General features: G+C 43.7%; 1 protein-coding gene across 3 annotated transcripts in view; it reads right to left on the bottom strand.

The window, feature by feature from the left end:
• Positions 1–3,209: 3,209 nt before the first annotated feature.
• The window catches only part of LOC138749995 (transmembrane protease serine 6-like), a 125,976-nt gene continuing 106,732 nt past the window's right edge, over positions 3,210–22,453 (bottom strand). For 2 of the 3 annotated variants that reach the window (XM_069912132.1, XM_069912131.1), the window contains exons 9-12: positions 20,122–20,254; positions 16,351–16,574; positions 13,997–14,073; positions 3,210–7,301 (exon numbers count right to left, since the gene is read on the bottom strand). In XM_069912132.1, the coding sequence (XP_069768233.1) occupies positions 7,134–7,301; positions 13,997–14,073; positions 16,351–16,574; positions 20,122–20,254 (602 nt within the window). In that variant the 3' untranslated portion in view covers positions 3,210–7,133. The remainder of the gene's footprint in view (positions 7,302–13,996; positions 14,074–16,350; positions 16,575–20,121; positions 20,255–22,453) is intronic. The other variant, XM_069912133.1, reaches the window with a different exon arrangement.

Below are 22,453 nucleotides of genomic sequence, written 5' to 3'. Positions count from 1 at the left end.
TGATCTGTTGTCGTTTTTTTTGCTCTTTTTCACCAATTATACCATCATAAGTTAAATTAACAGCACTGAAATTATCTAAACTTTTAAAGAATTTTAATGGGCATTTCTAGACAAAACAATAAGATAGAGTCAGGAGAGGACTGGAAGGCACGTCTGATCCTTATGCCATCTTGCCACGCCCCCCACCTTTTAATAATTTCTTGACATAAATCCGGATAGAAAAAAACCTTATTTTCTTGTACCATCAACGGGGACTGATATCTACATGCATTTTGGACTGCTACTCTCAAAATAGTTTCCCTATCTTGGTACCATAAGCAACGAATCAAAACAGCTTGTGGAGGTTGACCCAGATATGGTTTACTTCTTAAAGCCCTATGTGTTCTATCTAATTCTAAACCTTCTGGAAAAAATTCCAATCCCAATACTTCAGGAATCCACTTTTAAAAATTTTTTATTGGATCCGAACCCTCAGTTCCTTCGAGAATTCCCACTATTTTAACGTTATTCCGGCAGCTTTGATTTTCCAAAGAATCTATCATCTTCAATAAGTCCTTCTTCTGAATTTCCCATCCAACAAAAGAATCTTCCACTTTTTCTATTTTTTCTTTATTAGAATCCACTTGTTCTTTACAAACTTGAAAGTCACCTTCTCTCTTCTTAAAATTGTCTTGAACTGTATTCACCATATTCAAGCATCTATTAACATCAGTTTTAACACAGAAATATCTTTCTTACAGAAGAAATTTCTTCACAAATATTATTCATTTTTTCAGCCATATTCATAAATCCATGATCAATCTGAGTAGACATTTGTGTTGACATATTACTCATTTGATGAGCTATAGATTCCAAAATTGTAAAAATAGCATCAAAAGTAGTATCACTAGTCTCTCCTTGAGGCCTACCTTCTTTCCCTTCAGTAACAGTCAATGTCTCTTCTTCCATTTCTTCAGTTTGAAAATAAGCTTTTGATTCTGCCATCGATTTCATCACCTTACTTCTGGTCTGCAAGCGAACAGACCCAGACCCGACATGTCCAGGCCGCTGCTGGCTGACTTCACTGACAGCCCAGACTCTGTCCAAAAGATTGCGGACTCGAGACGCACTGCGCATGCCCGCAGCGACAGGGCCTGCGCATGTGTGTCTTCCGATGGGCTACCTCGGGACTCCACGCCACCGGGACCCACAGCGGTGTCGCGCGTTGGGCCCAACACTATTGACTCCGCCGACTCTACAGCGCGGGCGCACTGAGCAAGATAAGAGGAAACATTGGAAGCCCAGCGCCATCTTGTGAGGGCGCTGGGGTAATACTTAAATGAGCTGGAGTGCGTTGCTGCTTAGGTGGCTGTCCACTCGATTCCGTGGATTCCACTTGGTAAGTAGGCCTCATTTCTTCTGTACTTTTAAAAGGAAGTTTCTTCTGAACCTGTGCTTTCGATTTCTTCGTATTAGCAGCCATTGTAGCCTTTTAAAATTCAGACAACTTCGGAGCAAACTTTCAAAACATTTTAAAGTATTTTAATTCGGGTAATTAGTCCAACTGGGGGAAGACGGAATTACACTTCTTCTTCCTTCACCATCAGACTATGCCTCCCTGAGCCTCTCTCTTTATGAATGTAATTGGGAAAACCAAAAATGCTGAAAATTCTGTTAAGTGTCTTAATGACAGACATTGGCGAGACATTAGGGCAGGGTATCGCACAGGGAAACCTTGAATATTCATCGATTACTGTAAGGAAATATACATTTTTGTTGTTGGAAGGTAACGGCCCTTAAAAATCTAAGCTAAACCTTTGAAAAGGTCGGGTTGCCTTGATGAGAGTGGCCTCCGGAGCTTTAAAATACTGCGGTTTTCATTCTGCGCAAACAGGACAGCTTTTATTCAGTTTTCTGACTTCTTCCAGAGAGTAGGGAAGGTTGTTAGCTCTTATGTAGTGGAAGAATCCATAGTCTGCTATGGATCTCTTTTAGCCCCTCCAGCTGAGCAGATCGTGACGATGCATCAGAGAGATCATTTAACCTGCACGGTCTGTACTGGATCTCATAATTACAAGTTGAGAGATCTATTCGCCAGCGTGCCATCTTATCATTCTTGATTTTACTTTTGTGTTTAGTACTGAACATGTAGGCTACAGATTTTTGATCAGTGACCAAGGAAAATTTCTGCCGGCTAGAAAGTGTCTTCAGTAGCGAACAGCCTCAATGATAACCTGAGCTTCTTTTTCAATGGCAGGATGTTTAAGTTCAGGTCCGCATAACGTGCGGGAGAAGAATGCCACCGGTCTGCCCTTTTGATTATGGGTTCCTGCCAAAGCACAATCTGAGGCATCAGTTTCCACTTGGAACGGAACACCCTCATCAATGGATGAAAGTGCAGCTTTGGCAATATCAGCTTTAATTCTCTCGAAAGCCTTCAAGACCATTGGAGAGAGAGGAAAAGATTTAGTGTCAAACAGAGGGCGTGCATTCGTAGCGTAGTCACGTACCCATTTGCAGTAGAGGGAAAAGAATCCCATACACCTTTTAAGGGCTTTTGCTGAGTCTGGGGGTGGTAACTTCTTAAGGGGGGGGCATCCTTTCAGGATTGGGGTGGATTTTGCCCTTGCGGACCATGTAGCCCAGAATGGGCAGCTCTGTCGCGTTGAAAACACATTTACCCTCGTTAAATGTAAGGTAAAGTTCTTTAGCTGTTGCTAAAAATTTCTTTAAGTTGTTGTCGTGCTCAGTCTGTGTTTTCCCACAGAAGTGACATTATCCAGATAGGGAAACGTACCCTGTAACTCGTACGTCCTAACAATCTTATCCATTTCCCTCTGAAACACGGACACTCCATTAGGGACCCCAAAAGGTACCATTTTAAACTGGTATAACCCTCCACCAGCCTTAAAGGCCGAATAGGGTCATTCTATTTTTTTAATGAGGATTTGGTGGTAAGCTGCTTTGAGGTCGATAGTGGAGTACACTTTATATTGCGCTATCTGATTAATCATTTCATTGATGCGTGGCATTAATTATAGGCGGGCTATTTCTCTAACATAGCCCGCCTATAATTCTAACACAGCCCGCCTATAATTCTAACACAACCAGCCTATTTCTTTGGCACAGCCAGCCTATTTCTCTAACACAACCGGCCTATATCGCTAACACAGTCCGCCTATATCTCTAACACAGTGTAGTGTACAAAGTAGACAAAGACAATGCAGTCAAACAATATTCATGGCTTTTATTAGCAGAAACTTGTGGTACAATAATGAAAGACAATTGGTGCATACACAGATATACCAAGGGGAGTGTCTTTAACGGTAGAGATAATGCACAGCCAATGTTAGTACAGCACGGCTTGCCAAAGGGGAGACAGGAAGCTTAGCAGAGATTCACCACAGTCTCCCCCTGGCAGAAGAAGGGTTAAAATCAAAAGGACAGCTGCTATGTAAAACTTAAGCAAGAAATACATGGATACCATATTTGGCATTGAGAATTCTCTGACAGCCAAAATACACCAGTAACTAGCAAAATATAATGAGATATTTTATAAATACTGCAGCCTCTCAGGTTGTTTACGAATTCTAGTTGATCTTCTCAGAGGAACTGGTGCAGGCTTTGTAGGCTTAGCAACCTTGGGAACTGATACAGGTCCCAGGTCTGTAGTGTGGGAAGGTTGGACTTCTGGACCCACTCCAAAATCACCAGTGTGAGGCAGTGGAGCCTCAACATGGTTATCTGAATGCTCACTAGGGGTCACAAGCTTAGGGGGTGAGTCCAATCTCTCAGGCTCACTCTGTGTAGGGGTGTGAGGAAGGAGCGAACCAGGATGGGCCAGATCTCTTAGGGGTACAGCATCAGTGCTCCTGTCTGGGAATTTAACATGAGCATAGTTGGGGTTAGTATGCAGTAGCTGAACTGGTTGGACTAGAGGGTCTGTTTTACGCGCCCATGCGTGGCTCTTCAGCAGCACGGTTCCAGGCTCAGATAAACAGACTGGCCAGTCCATCACAGTTCTTGATTTCCTAGGAAAGGCAAACATATATTCATGAGGTGTTTGATTTGTTGCAGTTCACAATAAAGACCGAATAGAATGTAGTGCCACAGACAGCACTTCCTGCCACCGGGTAACAGGGTAACCATGGTCTTTAACACAAGGTTAGCAGTCTTCCAGAATGTAGCATTAGCCCTTTCAACCTGCCCATTGCCCTGTGGGTTGTAGTCGTGGTACGGCTGGTGGCAATCCCCTTTCGTAGCAGGGCTTGGCACAGTTCAGCGCTCATGAATGCTGAGCCTCTATCGGCATGAATGTAATTGGGAAAACCAAAAATGCTGAAAATTATGTCAAGTGCTTTAAGGCGTCAAGGCAGGGTATCGCAAAGGGAAACCTTGAATATTTGTCGATTACTGTAAGGAAATATACATTTTTGTTGTTGGAAGATAACGGCCCTTTAAAATCTAAGCTAATCCTTTAAAAAGGTCGGGTTGCCTTGATGAGAGTGGCCTCCGGAGCTTTAAAGTACTATGGTTTGCATTCTGCGCAAACAGGACAGCTTTTAGTCAGTTTTCTGACTTCTTCCAGAAAGTAAGGAAGTTTGTTAGCCCTTATGTAGTGGAAGAATCTCGTGACCCCTGGGTGGCACAGTCTGCTATGGATTCTTTTAGCCCCTCAAGCTGAGCACCAGCAGCAGCTCGTGACAATGCATCAGAGAGATCATTTAACATGCCAGGTCTGTACTAGATCTCATAATTGTAAGTTGAGAGATCTATTCGCCAGCGTGACATCTTATCGTTCTTGATTTTACTTTTGTGTTTAGTATTGAACATGTAGACTACAGATTTTTGATCAGTGACCAAGGAAAATTTTCTGCCGGCTAGAAAGTGTCTCCAGTAGCGAACAGCTTCAATGATAGCCTGGGCTTCTTTTTCAATGGCAGGATGTTTAAGTTCAGGTCCGCATAACATGCAGGAGAAGAATGCCACCGGTCTGCCCTTGTGATTAAGGGTTCCTGCCAAAGCACAATCTGAGGCATCAGTTTCCACTTGGAAAGGAACACCCTCGTCAATGGATGAGAGTGCAGCTTTGGCAATATCAGCTTTAATTCTCTCGAAAGCCTTCAAGACCATTGGAGAGAGAGGAAAAGATTTAGTGTCAAACAGAGGGCGTGCATTCGTAGCATAGTCACGTACCCATTTGCAGTAGAGGGAAAAGAATCCCATACACCTTTTAAGGGCTTTTGCTGAGTCTGGGGGTGGTAACTTCTTAAGGGGGGGCCATACGTTCAGTATCGGGGCGGATTTTGCCCTTGCGGACAATGTAGCCCAGAATGGGCAGCTCTGTCGCGTTGAAAACACATTTACCCTCGTTAAATGTAAAATTAAGTTCTTTAACTGTTGCTAAAAATTTCTTTAAGTTGTTGTCGTGCTCAGTCTGTGTTTTCCCAAGGAAGTGACTTTATCCAGATAGGGAAACGTACCCTGTAACTCATACATTCTAACAATCTTATCCATTTCCCTTTGAAACACTGACACTCCATTAGGTACTCCAAAAGGTACCATTTTAAACTGGTATAGCTGTCCATCAGCCTCAAAGGCTGTATAGGGGTGTTCCCTTTTTTTATTGAGGATTTGGTGGTAAGCTGCTTTGAGGTCAATAGTGGAGTACACTTTGTATTGTGCTATCTGATTAATCATTTCATTGATGCGTAGTAGAGCATAGCCCATCTATTTCTTTAATGCGTCATGCCTATAATTCTAACGCAGCCGGCCTATTTCTCTAACACAGCCGCCTATATCTCTAACACAGCCTGGCTATTTCTCTGACACAGCCCACCGATTTCTCTAACACAAGGCATCCTATTTCTCTAACACAGCCCACCTCTTTGTCTAACACAGCCTGCCTATAATCTCTAACACAGCCTGCCTATTTCTCTAACACTGCCGGCCTATTTCCCTTGTTTATCTGTGGACTCCATGAGCAATTATCACCAATACTCTTGGAAACTTATTCACCCTCATCAAACCTCACGACAAATCCCTTGGTGTGATATTCAATTCCACCTTCAAGTTTGATGAAGTAGTCATGCGATAGTAAATGTTGGCCTTTTCCAGTTCTGAACTATTGTCAAAATCATATAATTCCTGTCACTGAAAGGCCTCGAGAACATTATACACACCCTCATTTTCTTCCTTTTAGACTACACTAACTCTCTATATACGGGAATTAATGAGTCATCCTTATCTCGTCTGCAACTGGTGCAGAATGCTTCAGCAAAGCTCCTGACAGGAGACAAGACGAGGGACCATATCATCCCTATTCTGGTCTCCCTCCGCTGGCTGCCAATACAGCTCAGAATAGAATTGAAACTTCTCCAGTTTGTCTACAAAGCACTTAATGGGCTAGCCCCCTCCTACATCACCGATCTCCTAATGCCCCTCAGATTGGCCAATTTAGAGGCTTCTTTGTTCTGCCCTCAAATTGGAAACTCAGGGGAGATGGGATCTTCAGTATTGTAGCCCCTAAACTGTTGAACAACATTCCTCCCTCCATCAAATCAACCCCTTCCTTTAGCTCTTTTAAATCCAGACTGAATGTATATTTTCACTTGTAATCGTTTTGAGGTGATTGTCGATTGTTACCATGGTTATATGTACAATTCTAAACCTTGGGGACCTGTTTTATATTGCATTTTATAAAGCTGCTAAAGTTAAGATGCAATTTATGATCTGTACAGCACTTTGGTCAAGGAGAGTTGTTTTAAATGTGCTGCATAAATAAACTAAACTAAACTTGTCACAATATATTATGTTGATTTTCTGTGGGAGAATAACGTTGGATTGATGTGGGATTAGTGCAAGCAGATCTGTGCTGTCAGCGGTGAGATGGGCGTCTTTCCATGTTGTATGCCTCTTTCCATTAAGGGCATGTCTAAGGGGATGTGTTTTTTCCTTGCCAGATTTTAAATCAATTAAACTTCTTAATGTAATTTTTACATCCCCAAATCAAATTTGAATGGCCAGAATGCCAAGGCAGAGATAATCTTTAATTCTCAGGCTTACTTGCCCAGTAATAACCGGTGTTTGCAGGGCCATTAACATATGAGCCTGGAATTTTTCTTTCCACCAAGGAAGAAACAATAAATACACCGCTAGTTGTCAACATTTGGAGGTAAGGTGTCCATATTTGCTTTTATCTCTGATAAAACATGATTGATCCTACTGAAACTGTTCTTTCTTTGCGAACATCCACCTCTGACAGCTGTGAGGACCCAGGTGTCATTTGCCTTCAGGCACACCAAGGGGCTGCCTTTTTGGACCTGTAACGAGTCACAAACATTCCTTTTTCAATCTTTTTATTAGTTTTAACAAAAGAAAAATACATAATAATGATGATCTTAATATCAAAACAAGGTTCATGGTATTAAATGGAAAGAAAAAAAGACAGATGCTCCTAAACTAAGTATCAAACCCCATCCTATGATAACATAGAAAAAAAAAACATAGAAGATAGGAGCAGGAGTAGGTCATTCGACCCTTCGAGCCTGTTCCGCCATTCAACGAGATCATGGCTGATCTTAAAGTTCAGTACCCCGTCCCCGCCTTCTCTCCATAACCTTTAATACCCTTATACTGAAGAAATAGATCTAATTCCCTCTTAAATATATTTAATGAACCTGCCTCCACTGCCCTCTGCGGCAATGAATTCCACAGATTCACCACCCTCTGGGTAAAGAAATTCCTCCTCAAACCTATTATCCTCAAACCATGGCCCCAGGTTCTGGATTTTCCCGTCCTTGGAAACATCCCATCTGCATCCATTCTGTCCAGTCCTGCCAGAATTTTATATGTCTCTATGAGATCCCCTCTCAATCTTCTAAACTCCAGTGAGAACAATCCCAATTTGCACAATCTTTCCTCATAAGTCATTCCTGCCATTCCAGGTATCAGCCTGGTGAATCACCTCTGCACTCCCTCCATTGCAAGAACATCCTTCCTTAGATAAGGTGACCAAAACTGCACACAATACTCCAGGTGTGGTCTCACCAAGGCCCTGTACAGCTGCAGTAAGGTATCCTTGTTCCTATACTCAAACCCTCTTGATATGAAGGCCAACATACCATTTGCCTTTTTAACCGCCTGCTGTACCTGCATGCTCGCCTTCAGAGATTGATGTACAAGTACCCCTAGGTCTCTCTGCACTTCCCCATCTCCTTGGACCGGAGGTGAAGAAAAAATTAATTACGTGGAATCGGGCTAATCAATAAGAACCTACGGTAACCAAAATGTTTTCTAAATTGAAACCATTCTCAAGGTGTGTCTGACGACCAGATTATCAGTTAACCTGGAAGCTAAAAATAAAAGGCCAGGGTGCTCCAAGTATCAAAAGGAGAGAATACCTTTTAGCCGACTTCATCTCTAGATCAATCCACCTTGGTATTCATTATGAGGAATCCAAATGGTAATATACCAAATATTCACTGCCCAGTAATAAAGTCTAAAATTTTTTTAATATTTTGAAGGAAGAAATTTTGAGGCGAAGATGCTTGATTTTCAAAATAAAAGAGAATCTAATGAATCAAAAAATAATTTGGGAACCAAAAGCCAGTACAGCTTGAAAAGTATAAAGATGTAGGCAAAATATTCATTTTGATGATATGAACACATCCAATTAAAGACATTGAAAGAGGAGACCATTGAGATAGGGCCTTCTTCATATAATTCAATAGGGTAAGAAAGGCCACAAACATAAAACATGAGCATGTGCCCTGGACGGCTGTGCCCTTGGCTGAGAAGCAGAACCATGATGCAGCAGGGAGAGGTGACAAGGTCCCTCATGAAATGAGGTCTATAATCCAATGCAGTACACACAAGGGCTGGAGGGACCCAGCACCCATGGAAAGCAAAAGGCAGTCAAGGTTTTGGGAATGAGCCCTTCTTCAGGTATCCCAAAAGATGGGCAGAAGGATGGTGAGGAGGGGGGAAGGGGAGGAGCATGGGCAAGCAGGTGATCGGTCGGTACAGGAGGGAGGGAGAAGACTGAAGAACAATGGGGATAACAGAAGGAGAGCAGTGAGTGAGGCACTCCTTTGAAGAGAGGAAGAAATCTATTTCAGGGTAGACACTCCTTGAAGAGACTTTGCAGGGGAGATGTTAAATGGCAGGGATCGAAAAGTCAGCAGATGCTGGGGTCCAAAACACATGGAATTATCGAAGCTGGAAGAAGAAACTAAAACAGCAATGCTAGAAAAACTCAATTTGAAAGTAGTTTTGTTTAATCTTTTGTCTCGCCTTGGATATCACTTCACTCCTTAGTTTTAATTTCACTTAGAGATGCAGAACAGTAACAGGCCCATCAGCCCATGAGCCAGTGCTGCCCAGCTACACCCATGTGACCAATTAACCTACAAACATTGTATATCTTTGAAGGAAAGCAGAGCACCCACAGATCATGGGGAGAACGTATAAATTCGTTAGAGTCAGCATCTGTTTTGAACCTTGATTGGAGCTTCTAAAATTACGAGAACCGTTGAGAGAATAGACAGCTGGATATTTTTCCTTGGGTAACAAGGTTGTGTATACGTTAAACATACGTTTCAGGTCGAGGGAAAGTGACACTTAGGGGAGGTGTGCGAGGCAAGGTTTTTTTTTAAACACCAAGGATAGCTGGTGGCTGGAACAGGCTGCCAGGAGGAGCACACATACAAGAGTAAATTTTAAGAGGCTTATAGATAGACTCATGAATATGAATGATTTGGAGGGATCAAGTGCAAGTATCGGAGTTTTTGTTTGATTTGGACAGCATGTTTAGCACTGACAGTCTGTTCTGATTCTGAAGTGTTCTTTGTCCCCTCACCCTTCTGAGGAAGGGCCCCTAACTCAAAACATTGATTGGATTCTTATCCTGCGGATGATGCCTGACTGGCTGAGTATTTCTTGCAGTTCTGTTTTGATTGTAGGGAGAGAGGAAGGCTGGGAGGACAAGGAGTTCCCTCGAAATCGCAAGAGGAAACTAATTTAAAATATTGTACACTAAATTAAGTATTTATTTAACGAGGATATAAAAATAAGAAGTAGGAACAGTGTTTGAACAGTATGGCTGTGGCTGATCTGACCTACTCTGTGCCAGTCCCTGCCAATTCCCATGACTCTTGGTGATCCAATAGTCAAACCTCGATCTGAGTAAGTTTAATACTTAGCACCCACAATTCTCTGAAGTAGAGATTTCAAAGATTCATAAGCATTCGGAGAAGAAACTCCTCTACTCACTCTGAAAGTATCTAGCACCTTATTCAAAGTAAAAATTCTTGTAGCTGATGCCATCAAATGGGGGTCAATGCTTGCCAGTAGGAAAACATTCTTTCAGCCTCTATCAGAACAAGTCTCCGCAAGATATAACACATTGTGCTCGTCTCTTATTCTTGCAGACCCTAAAACCAGGCTCATTCTGCTCACAGTTCATCCTTGTCCTTCGAATCTTTCCAAGCATGAGGCCAGAAATGCCCGTCAAACTCTGTGCAGCAGGGTCGGTACCAGAGCGAGTATTAGCGGGGGGCATTAGGTAACCATGTGGGAGCACACTCTTCAGCGGGGGGGGAACGGGAGCCTACCTGCTTCCACGCACTGCCACGGCAGATTACATCGCAACTTCCCTTCTGACATCATGAGCATGTATTTTTCCTTTCTTAATTCTGTTTGTATTTCATTTAAATTCATTTAGAGAACAGTTGTTTTAATATTAAAAGTGTATTTTAATGATAAAAGTTCTGTACGTTTTGTGCTAAAGGCTTGGCCTGCGGGTGGGTGCGTTACTGTGCGTGGTTGGGGGCGGGCACAAGACCTTGGTGGGAGGGGGATGCCTGCGAATATCCCCCCTTGGTGCTGATGCTGGTGTGCAGCCCCTCTGAGTCCTAACTGCAAGAAACCTTTCCTGTATCTGTACGTATTCCAATCTCTCAGCAACTATGTATCTTCCTAATTTCTCACAGTAACTAAGCACTAACTTTCAGTGAGACAATCCCTGGGTCTCTCTCTTTGGCCACCTATGTTCAAAACCACTACACCCCACGTCAAAGACAGCCCCATATCCAGTTCATCTTATCAAAGCAGATAAACATCTATTCCCTTCAAAATATTGCAGTGGATTCCTTTGCTCCCACCTCCCAACATCTCTGCAGATTCTTTGTGTCTACTGATAAAAGGAGCAGGAGTCGACCATCGGCCATACCAAGCCTGCTCCACGATTCATGGCTGATCTGGGCGGGAACAGTTCCGCACTGGCCTCTTCCTCACTACGCTGAGTACCCTTGTTATTCAAAAATTAACCCTTCTGTATCTTAAATACATTTTAATAAGGCAACTTCTACTGTTTCTCTGGAGATAAAATTCCACAGATTCACTAATCCCAAGGAGAATCCGTCCATCCTTATGTGCGTCTCAAATATACTTTGCCCAAACCTCGAAGTCATATTCCCCATTCCAGTCTCAACTGCCTGTGGAAAAAACCTTCCTGCTTCTATCTTATTTATTCCTTTTATAATTTGATATGTTTCTGTAAGATCCCCTTCATTCTTCTGGATTTCAATGAGTACAGTCACAGGCTACTCAATCTCTCCTCATTTCTGCAATCAACCTGGTGAAGCTCCTCTTCACTGCCTGCAGTAGCTAATAGCCTGAATCAGCCTGAGATCGTTGGATCTCGGAAGCCGAGCTGGCTCAGGCCTGGTCAGTACTTGGGGGGGAGACCACCTGGGAACACCAGCTCTGTCAGTTTCTGTGAGGGGCGCTGGACAAAGTGGGGATTCCCTGTTTGCCTTACGGTGGACAAAAGTTAAAGAATTTCATGTAGATTATATTCTTAACGTGACCATAATGGAACCTTTACCTTTTTCAAAGACACTGTATCCTTTCTCATGTGAGGTGTAGAACTGTGAACACCAATCCAAGTGCTTCCTCACCAGTATGCTGTTCAGTCGTAGTAGAACCTTCCTGTTCTTAAACTGAATCCCTCTCCCAATGTAGAACATCCCATTTGCCTTTCTGATTACCTGGAGCATGTGCAAACTAAACTTTTTGCGATTCATGTGAGAACATAGAACACTACAGCTCAGAAACAACCCTTTTAGCCATTCTAGTCTGTTCTGAACTATTATTCTGCCTAGTCCCACTGGATCATAGCCCTCTCTACCCCCCTCCCCCCCACCATGCATGGATCTGTACAAATTTTTCTTAACTATTAAAATTTAGCTGCACTCATCACTTCAGTTGGCAGCTCGTTCCAACCTCCACCCCTCTCTGGCAGCTCGTTCCAACCCCCACCCCTCTCTGGCAGCTCGTTCCAACCTCCACCCCTCTCTGGCAGCTCGTTCCAACCTCCACCCCTCTCTGGCAGCTCGTTCCAACCTCCACCCCTCTCTGGCAGCTCGTTCCAACCTCCACCCCTCTCTGGCAGCTCGTTCCAACCTCCACCCCTCTCTGGCAGCTCGTTCCAACCCCCACCCCTCTCTGGCAGCTCGTTCCAACCTCCACCCCTCTCTGGCAGCTCGTTCCAACCTCCACCCCTCTCTGGCAGCTCGTTCCAACCTCCACCCCTCTCTGGCAGCTCGTTCCAACCTCCACCCCTCTCTGGCAGCTCGTTCCAACCTCCACCCCTCTCTGGCAGCTCGTTCCAACCTCCACCCCTCTCTGGCAGCTCGTTCCAACCTCCACCCCTCTCTGGCAGCTCGTTCCAACCTCCACCCCTCTCTGGCAGCTCGTTCCAACCTCCACCCCTCTCTGGCAGCTCGTTCCAACCTCCACCCCTCTCTGGCAGCTCGTTCCAACCTCCACCCCTCTCTGGCAGCTCGTTCCAACCTCCACCCCTCTCTGGCAGCTCGTTCCAACCTCCACCCCTCTCTGGCAGCTCGTTCCAACCTCCACCCCTCTCTGGCAGCTCGTTCCAACCTCCACCCCTCTCTGGCAGCTCGTTCCAACCTCCACCCCTCTCTGGCAGCTCGTTCCAACCTCCACCCCTCTCTGGCAGCTCGTTCCAACCTCCACCCCTCTCTGGCAGCTCGTTCCAACCTCCACCCCTCTCTGGCAGCTCGTTCCAACCTCCACCCCTCTCTGGCAGCTCGTTCCAACCTCCACCCCTCTCTGGCAGCTCGTTCCAACCTCCACCCCTCTCTGGCAGCTCGTTCCAACCTCCACCCCTCTCTGGCAGCTCGTTCCAACCTCCACCCCTCTCTGGCAGCTCGTTCCAACCTCCACCCCTCTCTGGCAGCTCGTTCCAACCTCCACCCCTCTCTGGCAGCTCGTTCCAACCTCCACCCCTCTCTGGCAGTGGGTTCTACACCCCCACCCCTCTCTGGCAGTGGGTTCTACACCCCCACCCCTCTCTGGAAGTTTGTTCCACACCCTCACCGCTCTCTGCAGGAAGTTCTCCCTAATGTTCCCTTGAGATATTTCATCTTTCACCCTACATGACCCAATAAATGGGTGACCTTACATTTTAAAGTTTTCAAAAGTTTTCAAATACAGCACCGTAACAGGCCCTTTCAGCCAACGAGCCTGTACCGCCCAAATACAACCAATTGACCTACACCCCCGGTACGTTGTTTTGACTGGGAGGAAGAAACAGGAGCCCCTGGAGGAAACCCACAGAGACATGGGAGGAGCGTACAAACTCCTTACAGACTGTAACAGCGTTGCGCTAACTGTTACGTGAACCGTGCCTCCCCATATCACATATACTTTACCACATATCTCAGTAAACACCATCAATCCTTGAAGCCCTCATCTTGTATAGTAAACTTTAATGTGGAACATAATGAATCAAAATATAGTAGAACACAGAAATCCTGATAGTCCTGCATCTTGCTCTCTAATTAGTCTGGAACGTGAACCAGAAACTTCCTGTTTTTGGATTAATTGTTGACGCAAACCATCAGCGTTATTCAAGGAGCCTATATGCCATCTTTCTGCAAAGATACAAAATCCTTTTTCCTATCCCAGATGTAACATTACATAAATATACCTGACAGTTTCTGAGGTTTGGAAAATCTTCACGTATGACAATCTGTTGTTTATCAGATGCAGTCACATGCCATTCACCTGTCAGAAGGAACAGAAAGAAGGTTATAGATCAGAATTGAGTATCTACCCGTGGCCTCGAAAGATTAATTGGAGGTATATTTAGATTGCAAAGATTAAGATGTAAAATCACTGACTACAACACTAGATCCTAACATTTATGACCATATCGTCCTGATTTCTGTTACCATCATATCTTTTACTATTTGCATCTGCATTGAATATTTGTGGCCTTGGTCCAATTGTCCTATGGACACACAACATCTCACATGTCAGAAAGGCGCAACAGCGACTGCACCTCCTGAGAAGATGGAGGAGGGCAAGGCTACTGGCCACCATCACGTCAACCTTGCTTGTAGGAGCTCCACTGAGAGCATTCTGGCCAGCTGCATCACAGTGCTGCAGAGAAATGGATCGGAAATCAATCCTCAGGACTATGTGTGGCAGAGAGGATCACTGGACTCTCCCTCCCCCCTCCCTCCCCCCTCCCTCCCCCACCCCCCCCCCCCATATCGACACGATCTACCAGGATCATTGTCTGAAGAGGGCTCACAACATAATTGAGAACCTGGCACAAAGCTGCTCCTGTCAGGAAAAAGATACAGGAGTATCAGAGCAAGCTACACAGGTACACAGATGAATCATGGAGAACATGGCTGGTTGGAAAAGAGCTGCCAATGCTTAGGACAAGAAAAATCTCCAGGAGGTGGTTAACTCATCCTGCGACATCACAGGCATCAGACTTCACTCCATCGAGGACATCTACATGAGGCAATGTCTTAAGAAAGCAGCCTCTATCGTCAAGGACCCCTATTACCAAGACCATGCCCTCTTCACTCTGCTACCATTGGGGAGAAGGTACAGGAGCCTAAAGATGAGCACTCAGCGGCACAAGGACAGCTTCTTCTCCGATGCCATCAGATTCCTGAATAATCAATGAACCAACAACACTGCCTAACATTGACTTTTCTTGCACTATTTCTATTTATTGTTGTAAGGTGGTGACACTGCTACAAAACACCATATTTCGTGACTTGTTCATGACAATAAATTCTGTTTCTGATTCTGAGCACCACCAGGAACGACTTCTTCCCATGGGAAACGAGAAGAATGACCAAAGGAACTGCTCACACTAACCATCCAAGATGCTTATATTTATGAAACAATACTTATGTGCATGCATGAATACTTGTCCTGTGTATGTATTGTTTGGTCTGCCTGTGTGGTGTGTCTGCGTGTTTTACACCACGGACTGGAGAATGCTGTTTTCTCAAGTTGTACTTGTACAATCAGATGACCATAAACTTAACTTGACTTCTAACCTCACTTCACTTGCAGACCACATTACATTAATGACTTGTAAATAAAATTGCAAAGTAGATGCTGCAGATGGTGGAAATCTGACATAAATACATGAGGTGCTGAAAGCATCTGGCACATCAGGAGAGCAAAATAGAGTTCACGCTTTAAGACAAAGCGTTCAATTACATGAACTCTGCTTTTTTCTCCACAATTGTTACCTGACCTACCAAATGTTTCCAGCATTTAATTATCACGGCATCAAAAGTAGCCATCAGACTCCCAGCCGAGCAATCCCATTGCCTCCTCCCGAGATCTTTTGCCTCCCACGTGGAGCAGTCAACGACCCTCAAGCTAATCTTCAGGATGTGGAAGGAAATGAGAGCGCCGTGTGGGGACACACAGGATCTCTACATACCAGAGATGAGGATCGCGCCTGATTCCCTGCCACTGTGAGTTAGTGCTGCTGTGGGAATGGCATTGCCTTTTACCTTGTGTGTTGAGGAATTCTTAAGTTTTGCTGAAGTGAAATATTTTGCTGAGATGGGAAGTGAGACCTGATGAATTTAGCCTTGTTGTTAGCTGGAATGTGAACAACTATCTTGAATGCCTTATTTGGGATAACGAATTTTGTAGGCAGCTGATTTTGTTTGACTAAAACTGGATGATGCAAGCTCTCACGAAATGCAGATGTTTCAGTAAAACTTGTTAACTGCTGCCCTATTGTATCTGAACTTTATTTAAAGCCTGTAGAATCCTGTATGGAGAGAGAGAACAGCTCCCAGATTGACAGCACTCCCTGCTGCCCTGCTAACAGTCTGTGTTCTCTCCCACTTAAGTGGGAGCAATAAATGACTTGTTGACTTTAACCCTGTGTCCAGCCCAGTTTTAAGTTTGAACACTGCCACACCTAGACACTCTGCTTTTATTTTGGTCATAACCCTTCCACAATTCCACAAGGTGATTTATATCTATTGGCTAAATGACAACTTGACCTACCTTGACGCAGCATGTCCTGTAGACCAGTGACTTTACAGCTGGTTTGATTTGTTTCAGTTTCGTTCGCAGGGTCTGGCAGAGGAATTGGCTGGAAGTATGTGAATGATACAGGAGTGTCCAGAAGCAGCAGAGCGATCCCGTCGTCCTTACTGTCTAGAGTGTGACGTGATTGGATCGTGTATTTCGTTAGGTTGGGAGAGCCAGCACAAATATACTGGAAGGAACTGAAATACATAGTATAAGCAAATTTACTTAAAAGCACTAAAAGAAAATAACTTAATGCAGAAGAGATACAGGGTAAAAGCTGAATGTTGGTTTGCATAGAAGACTGGGATATGGTGACAACACTATTTCCACACAAAGTGGAGATGGTTGGTGTGAGAGAACACAGGACCATATAGCACAGAAGCAGGCCCTTTGGCCCATGTTTCTGTGCTGATCATTATGTCGAATTCATACTAAAACTTGCTCTTTGGATTCACATATCTATCTAGAAGTCTCAGTCACTACCATTACATTGCTTCCCCCATGACCATTGGCACCTTGTTCCAGCCATCCGTCACTTGGTGTGAAAGAGTTGTTCTGCACATCTCCCTCCCCCTCACTTTAAACCTTACCTCAGGAAAATTGCAATATCGTGTAATATTACATGTTCTGTACTATTACATGACGATAAAGGCATCTTGAATCTCTGAAATGTGTGTGACTATTTTACCTTGGGGGGAAATAAATCTCGCCTCTCATGATTTTTAACAACCTCTACTTTCTATAATACATCATAAATCAGGCTGGTGACTTCTCCTCTTCGTGGCAAGCGACAGACATTGAATTTATGTGTAGAGATTTTATGGATTTACCATCTTTTCCTTGAGGAATATTGAGTGGTTTCTGCAGTTTCAGACGTTATCTCTGTTTTATGGCCTGATGAATATTTGGGTGTTGAAGAGAACATCATGTCCCGTCCCATTAGCATTGCTGTCAGACATGTGATCTCAATAGATACTCTTCAGGTGAATAGAGAGGTAAATGGGTGGATTGGCATATAAATCAGACAAGCCTAAATCAGGAAGGATGTGGATAAGATGGTGTGTGGACAAGGTGTGAACCAGACAATGATTAAAATGAAGATGCAAGTCAGACTGGGTGAAGTTGAACAGGATGAAAGTCAAGCAAGATGTAAAATGGTGCATCTGACACCTCTGAGTCAGTCAATATTATCACAGACATCTGAGGGTAATGGAGGATAAGCAGTTAAGGGTAGAATCGACAATGGTAGAGCAGTAGTTCCCAACCTTTTACTTTCCACTCACATATGACTTGTGAGTAGGAAGGGAAGGTTGAGAGTCACTACTCCAGACCCAATTGTTACTGAAATATTTTGCTTGAGAAAAATTGTCATTGACCCATTTCCTTTGGAGTTATGAAACTGTGCACATAATGAATCAATTTGGAATGATTAAAAAAGTGGTTTTCAAACTTTTTCTTTCCACCCACATACCACCTTAAGCAATCCCTTATTAATCACAGAACACTTATGGCATAGGGGATACTTAAAGTGGTATGTGAGTGGAAAGTAAAAGGTTGGGAACCACTGTGGTAGAGGGAAAGCCATCTTAACCTGCACATCTGCCCTGGCCCCCTCCGCCCCCACACTCATCAAGAACAGGATTCCCCTTGTCCTCACCAACCACCCCACCAGTCTCTGTCTCCAGCATATCCTCCTCTGCCATTTATGCCACCTACTCCCCTCTCCACCTTCTACAGGGACCACTCCCTCCATGACTCCCTTGTCCACTCCTCCCTCCCCACCAATCATCCCCTTGGCACCTACCCTTGTGACCGCAGGAAATGCTGCACTTGCGCCCACTCCTCCTCCCTCACTGGGGGCCTCAAACAGTCCGTCCAAGTGAGGCAAAACATCACTTGTGAATCTTCAGGGATCATCTACTGCATCCGGTGTGTCACTGTGGTCTACTCTATATCGGAGAGACTGGACACAGACTGGGAGATCATTTAGTTGTGCACTTCGGCTCTGCCGCTACAATAGTGTGGATCTCCCAGTGGCCACTGTTATGGGGAATATTGTATTTTATATTATATATTAATATATCTTAAAAAGAGATAGATTGTGGGGGTTTAATGTAGGTCACTTTACAAACAGAGTAACACTTCACATTTTATTTAAAATGCAAGAGTTTGGCTGAAACCAGTCATGCAGGCACCAGTGGTTTTGCAAAAGACAAGGGGACTGTTTTGAGAAGAAATTTTAAAAAGCAGGTGCAAATAATCAGTCCAGGTTCAAAGTGCCGATAAAGATCTTTCAAAGATTGGGTTAGCCCTGCAAGAGGTTCTGGTTTTTACAAAGGGAGAGAGAGAGAGAGAGAGAGAGAGAGAGAGAGAGAAAGAGAGAGGGGGGGAGAGAGGAAAGAACGAGGACTTCTCTTAGAGAAAGAGAGAGAGAGTGTGTGTGAATGAGAGAGAGAATTCAGTTGGACAGTTCTGCAGTAGCTTTTGGAGGTTGCAACATGGCCAGCTGGCAGTTTGTTTAAACCCCAGTTTGAAGATGGGTTGTGAGTTCTGAGTTCAGCCTGTTCAAAACTCTTTTAATCCTTACAAGAGGAAATGGCTGGCTAGAGTGTTTCTCCTGAAATAAGGGAAACAAGAGGAACTCTGTGGTGACCTGGAAGAAGAGCTTATCACTTGGAAAACCCATGATGGGGCAAGTTTCTTTGGCCAGACACCAAAGTGGCTGATCAGAGGGAATCAGTTTGTTTGTGTCCAGAGAACAACAAATCTCTCTCTGAAACCAACGAGAATCTTCCTGAGCGGTAACCAATTACTTTTCAGCACCAGATCTTGGCAAAAATTCATAAATGTTAAATTCTGTGCACAGTATAAGAATTGCCTGCAACCAGTGAACTTGGAGGAGTGAGAAGTGAGATTGTGAATCAAAGAACTTTCCTGAACATATACACATTACATACATGTGCACTTAGAATTAGAAGGGGGTTAAGTTAATAGTAATAAGTTAAAGTTTGATCCTGTTTTTATGTTTAAAAAAATTGAAAATGTCTTTTGTTTAAGTAACCATTTGTCTTGGTGAATTTCTTTTGCTGCTGGGTTTTGGTGTCCTCTGGACTTGTAACACCACCCATTTCAATTCCCCATCTGAATTCCCTTGCTGACATGTCTGTCCATGGTCTCATGATCTACCAGACTAAGAATACTGCAAATTGGAGGAACAACACCTCATCTTCCATCTGGGTGCCCTCCAACCAGATGGTAATAATATCAACTTCTCTGGATTCCGTTAAATCCACCCCTCCCCTTTCTTTTTCCCCCTGTTGCCTTTCCCTGAGGGCTCCCTCTCTCTCTCTCTTTCTCTCTCTCTCTCTCTCTCTCTCTCTCTCCCCTCCCTCTCTTCTCCCTTTTCTCTTTCTCCTTTCACAAATCCAAAATAAATTCTCACCTTTCCTCATATCATATCCAATTAACTTCTTGGTCTGGACTCCTCCCCCTGTCAGTCTTAAGTCTTTATTTAGATGCCTTCCAGTTTATTCCTTATACCTTGAAGAAGGGCTGAGGCCCAAAACATCAGGAATATATCTTTACCTCTTACAGACTCAGTTCCTCCAACAATTCTGTGTGTTTTTACGAAGTTGTCATTATCCTGTCTTGTTCATGCTGTATGATCTAGCATGCTTCCACAAGCTCAGCTGGCAATGAGTGAATCATCCCAACTAATTAGCGGAGAAAGAATGGTCTTTATACCTGTCGTCCGCACAGCTTTCAGTGGTCAACACCCATCTGCTGGAGATAAGGGACCCCTGGCAAGGATTTTTATACTTCATTCCGGTGAGAATCACTACTGACGAACAAGCAGTGTCAAGAGGTACTTCACAATCTGGTTCACATTAAAATAAAATTTACATCTCATTACATACAAGAAGTAATTGGGCAGCACAGTTCATGTGGAATAACCATAGAACAATTACAGCACTAAAACTACCCATCACAGCCCTTCTAGTCCGTGCTGAAACACTTATACTCTCTTAGTCTCACTGACCTGCATTCCACCCTTAACCCTCCATACCTTCTACATCCATAAACCTATCCAAACTTTTCCTCTGGAAGCTCGTTCCACACAGATGCCACTCCCTGAGTAAAGAAGCTTCCCCTTGTGTTACACCTAAACTTATCCCCCCTAACTCTCAGCTCATGTCCTCTAATTGAATCTCTCCTCTCCTCAATGGAAAAAGTCTATCCACATCTACTCCATCTATCCCCCGCAACATTTTAAAAATCTCTAATAAATCTCTAATTAATCTCTAATAAGGCTGTCTACGCTCCAAGGAATAAAGTCCTAACTTGTCTATCCTTTCTCTAGAACTTAGGTGCTGAAACCAAGTTTCATTCTGGTGAATCTTCTTTCTATTTTGTTCACATCCTTCCTGTAATTTGGTGACCCAAACTGAACACAATATTCCAAATTTGGCCTCACCAATGCCTTGTCCATTACCTCCCAACTCTTATACTCTATGCTCTGATTTATAAAGGTCAGCATTCCAAAAGCCTTCTTCACGACCCTATCCACCTGAGATTCCGCCTTCAGGGAATTGTGTACCATTATTCCTAGATCTCTCTGTTCATTTGCATTCTTTAACGCTCCACCATTCACCAGGTATGTCCAATTTTGATTAGTCCAATATTAATTTTGATTAGTCCTACCAAAATGTAGCACCTCACAGCATTAAACTCCATTTGCCAACTTTCAGCCCACTCTTCCAACTTTCCCAAATCTCTCTGCAAGATTTGAAAACCTTCCTCCTGTCCACAGCACCACCTATCTTAGTACCATCTGCATATGTACTAATCCAATTTACCACCCCATCATCTAGATCATTAATGTATATAACAAACATTAAACGCCTTAAACGCCCTCTCCGAAGTGTCTCTCTATCCCTCTGCCTTCTTTCCTTCATCTTTCCACTCCCCTATCAGAGCTACCCTCTCCATTGCCTCAGTTTTTTCCTCTTCTACCCTCCCACCTATGACCTCTTGGTGAATCACAAACGTGAAATGACTCTCCTTGGTTAGAATGAATGGAGTCTGGGCTCAGCCCCAACCCCCTCCCCCCATGTGTGATTGGCAGCTAATGGATACCTTTCCCTTTGAGACTGGAAACAGCAGGTCAGAGGCAGCTGTGGAAAGAAATGCAGAGTTAACAGTTCAGGGTAAAGACCCTTGGAACTGACACTGGTTAAAGGTCCCACAGTTGTTTAAATTCACAGATACTTGGGGAACTCTTGAAGCACAAAGTTGAAAGTTCAGATTTATTGCTGGAGTACATGCATGACATCACAAACAACCCTGTGGGTGAGGCAGAATTTCTACTTATCAGTGGTGCAAAAAAAACTGGACTAGCCGTAGCAAAAAAATGTATTATGTCAACCTGGAAATTGGAAGATAATCTGAAAATACAACAATGGTATATAGAAATGAATAAATGTATTCCATTAGAAAAAATTACATATAGTTTAAGAAATAATATTGAAATATTCGAACAAATATGGGAGCCTTACATTAAATACAATAGCGAAAACCTACCGGGGACAATCATTACCTAAGTTGATGGAAGGAGAAGGAAAGAAAAGAATGGACTCAGTAGAATTTCTGGTGTATTTTTGTTGAATGACAACATTATCTGACTGGTTTAATGTAACCTAGATTGTATACCTAAAATGGATGGGAGGGGGTGGGGTGGGGGGGTGGCTTGGGAGGAGGGAGGGGGGGGGAGAAAAAGTCACTGTATATGTGTGAAAAAGAAAAAGTGTGTAGCGTGGCTAATGTGATTTATGGTGTGAAAAATAAAAAATTTAAAAAAAAACAAAAAAAAACTGGACTCTAGAAAAGATAGGTGTACAAAGAGAGAAATGTAAACAAGGAACAAGAAGGGCGTAGTGGCCGGCACCATGGTTAGTGCAATGCTGTTACAGCGCCTGCAATCGGGACCGGGAGTTGAATCTCACAATGTCTGTAAGGAGTTTGTATGTTTTCCCCGGGGGCTCCGGTTTCCTTCCACCATTCAAAACATACCGGGGAT

This window comes from Narcine bancroftii, chromosome 14 (assembly GCF_036971445.1).
Source record: "Narcine bancroftii isolate sNarBan1 chromosome 14, sNarBan1.hap1, whole genome shotgun sequence".
In the NCBI taxonomy this organism is placed as follows: Eukaryota; Metazoa; Chordata; class Chondrichthyes; order Torpediniformes; family Narcinidae; genus Narcine; species Narcine bancroftii.
The sequence above is the reverse complement of the archived record's forward strand: the minus strand, read 5'-3'. Positions and strand labels throughout refer to the sequence as shown.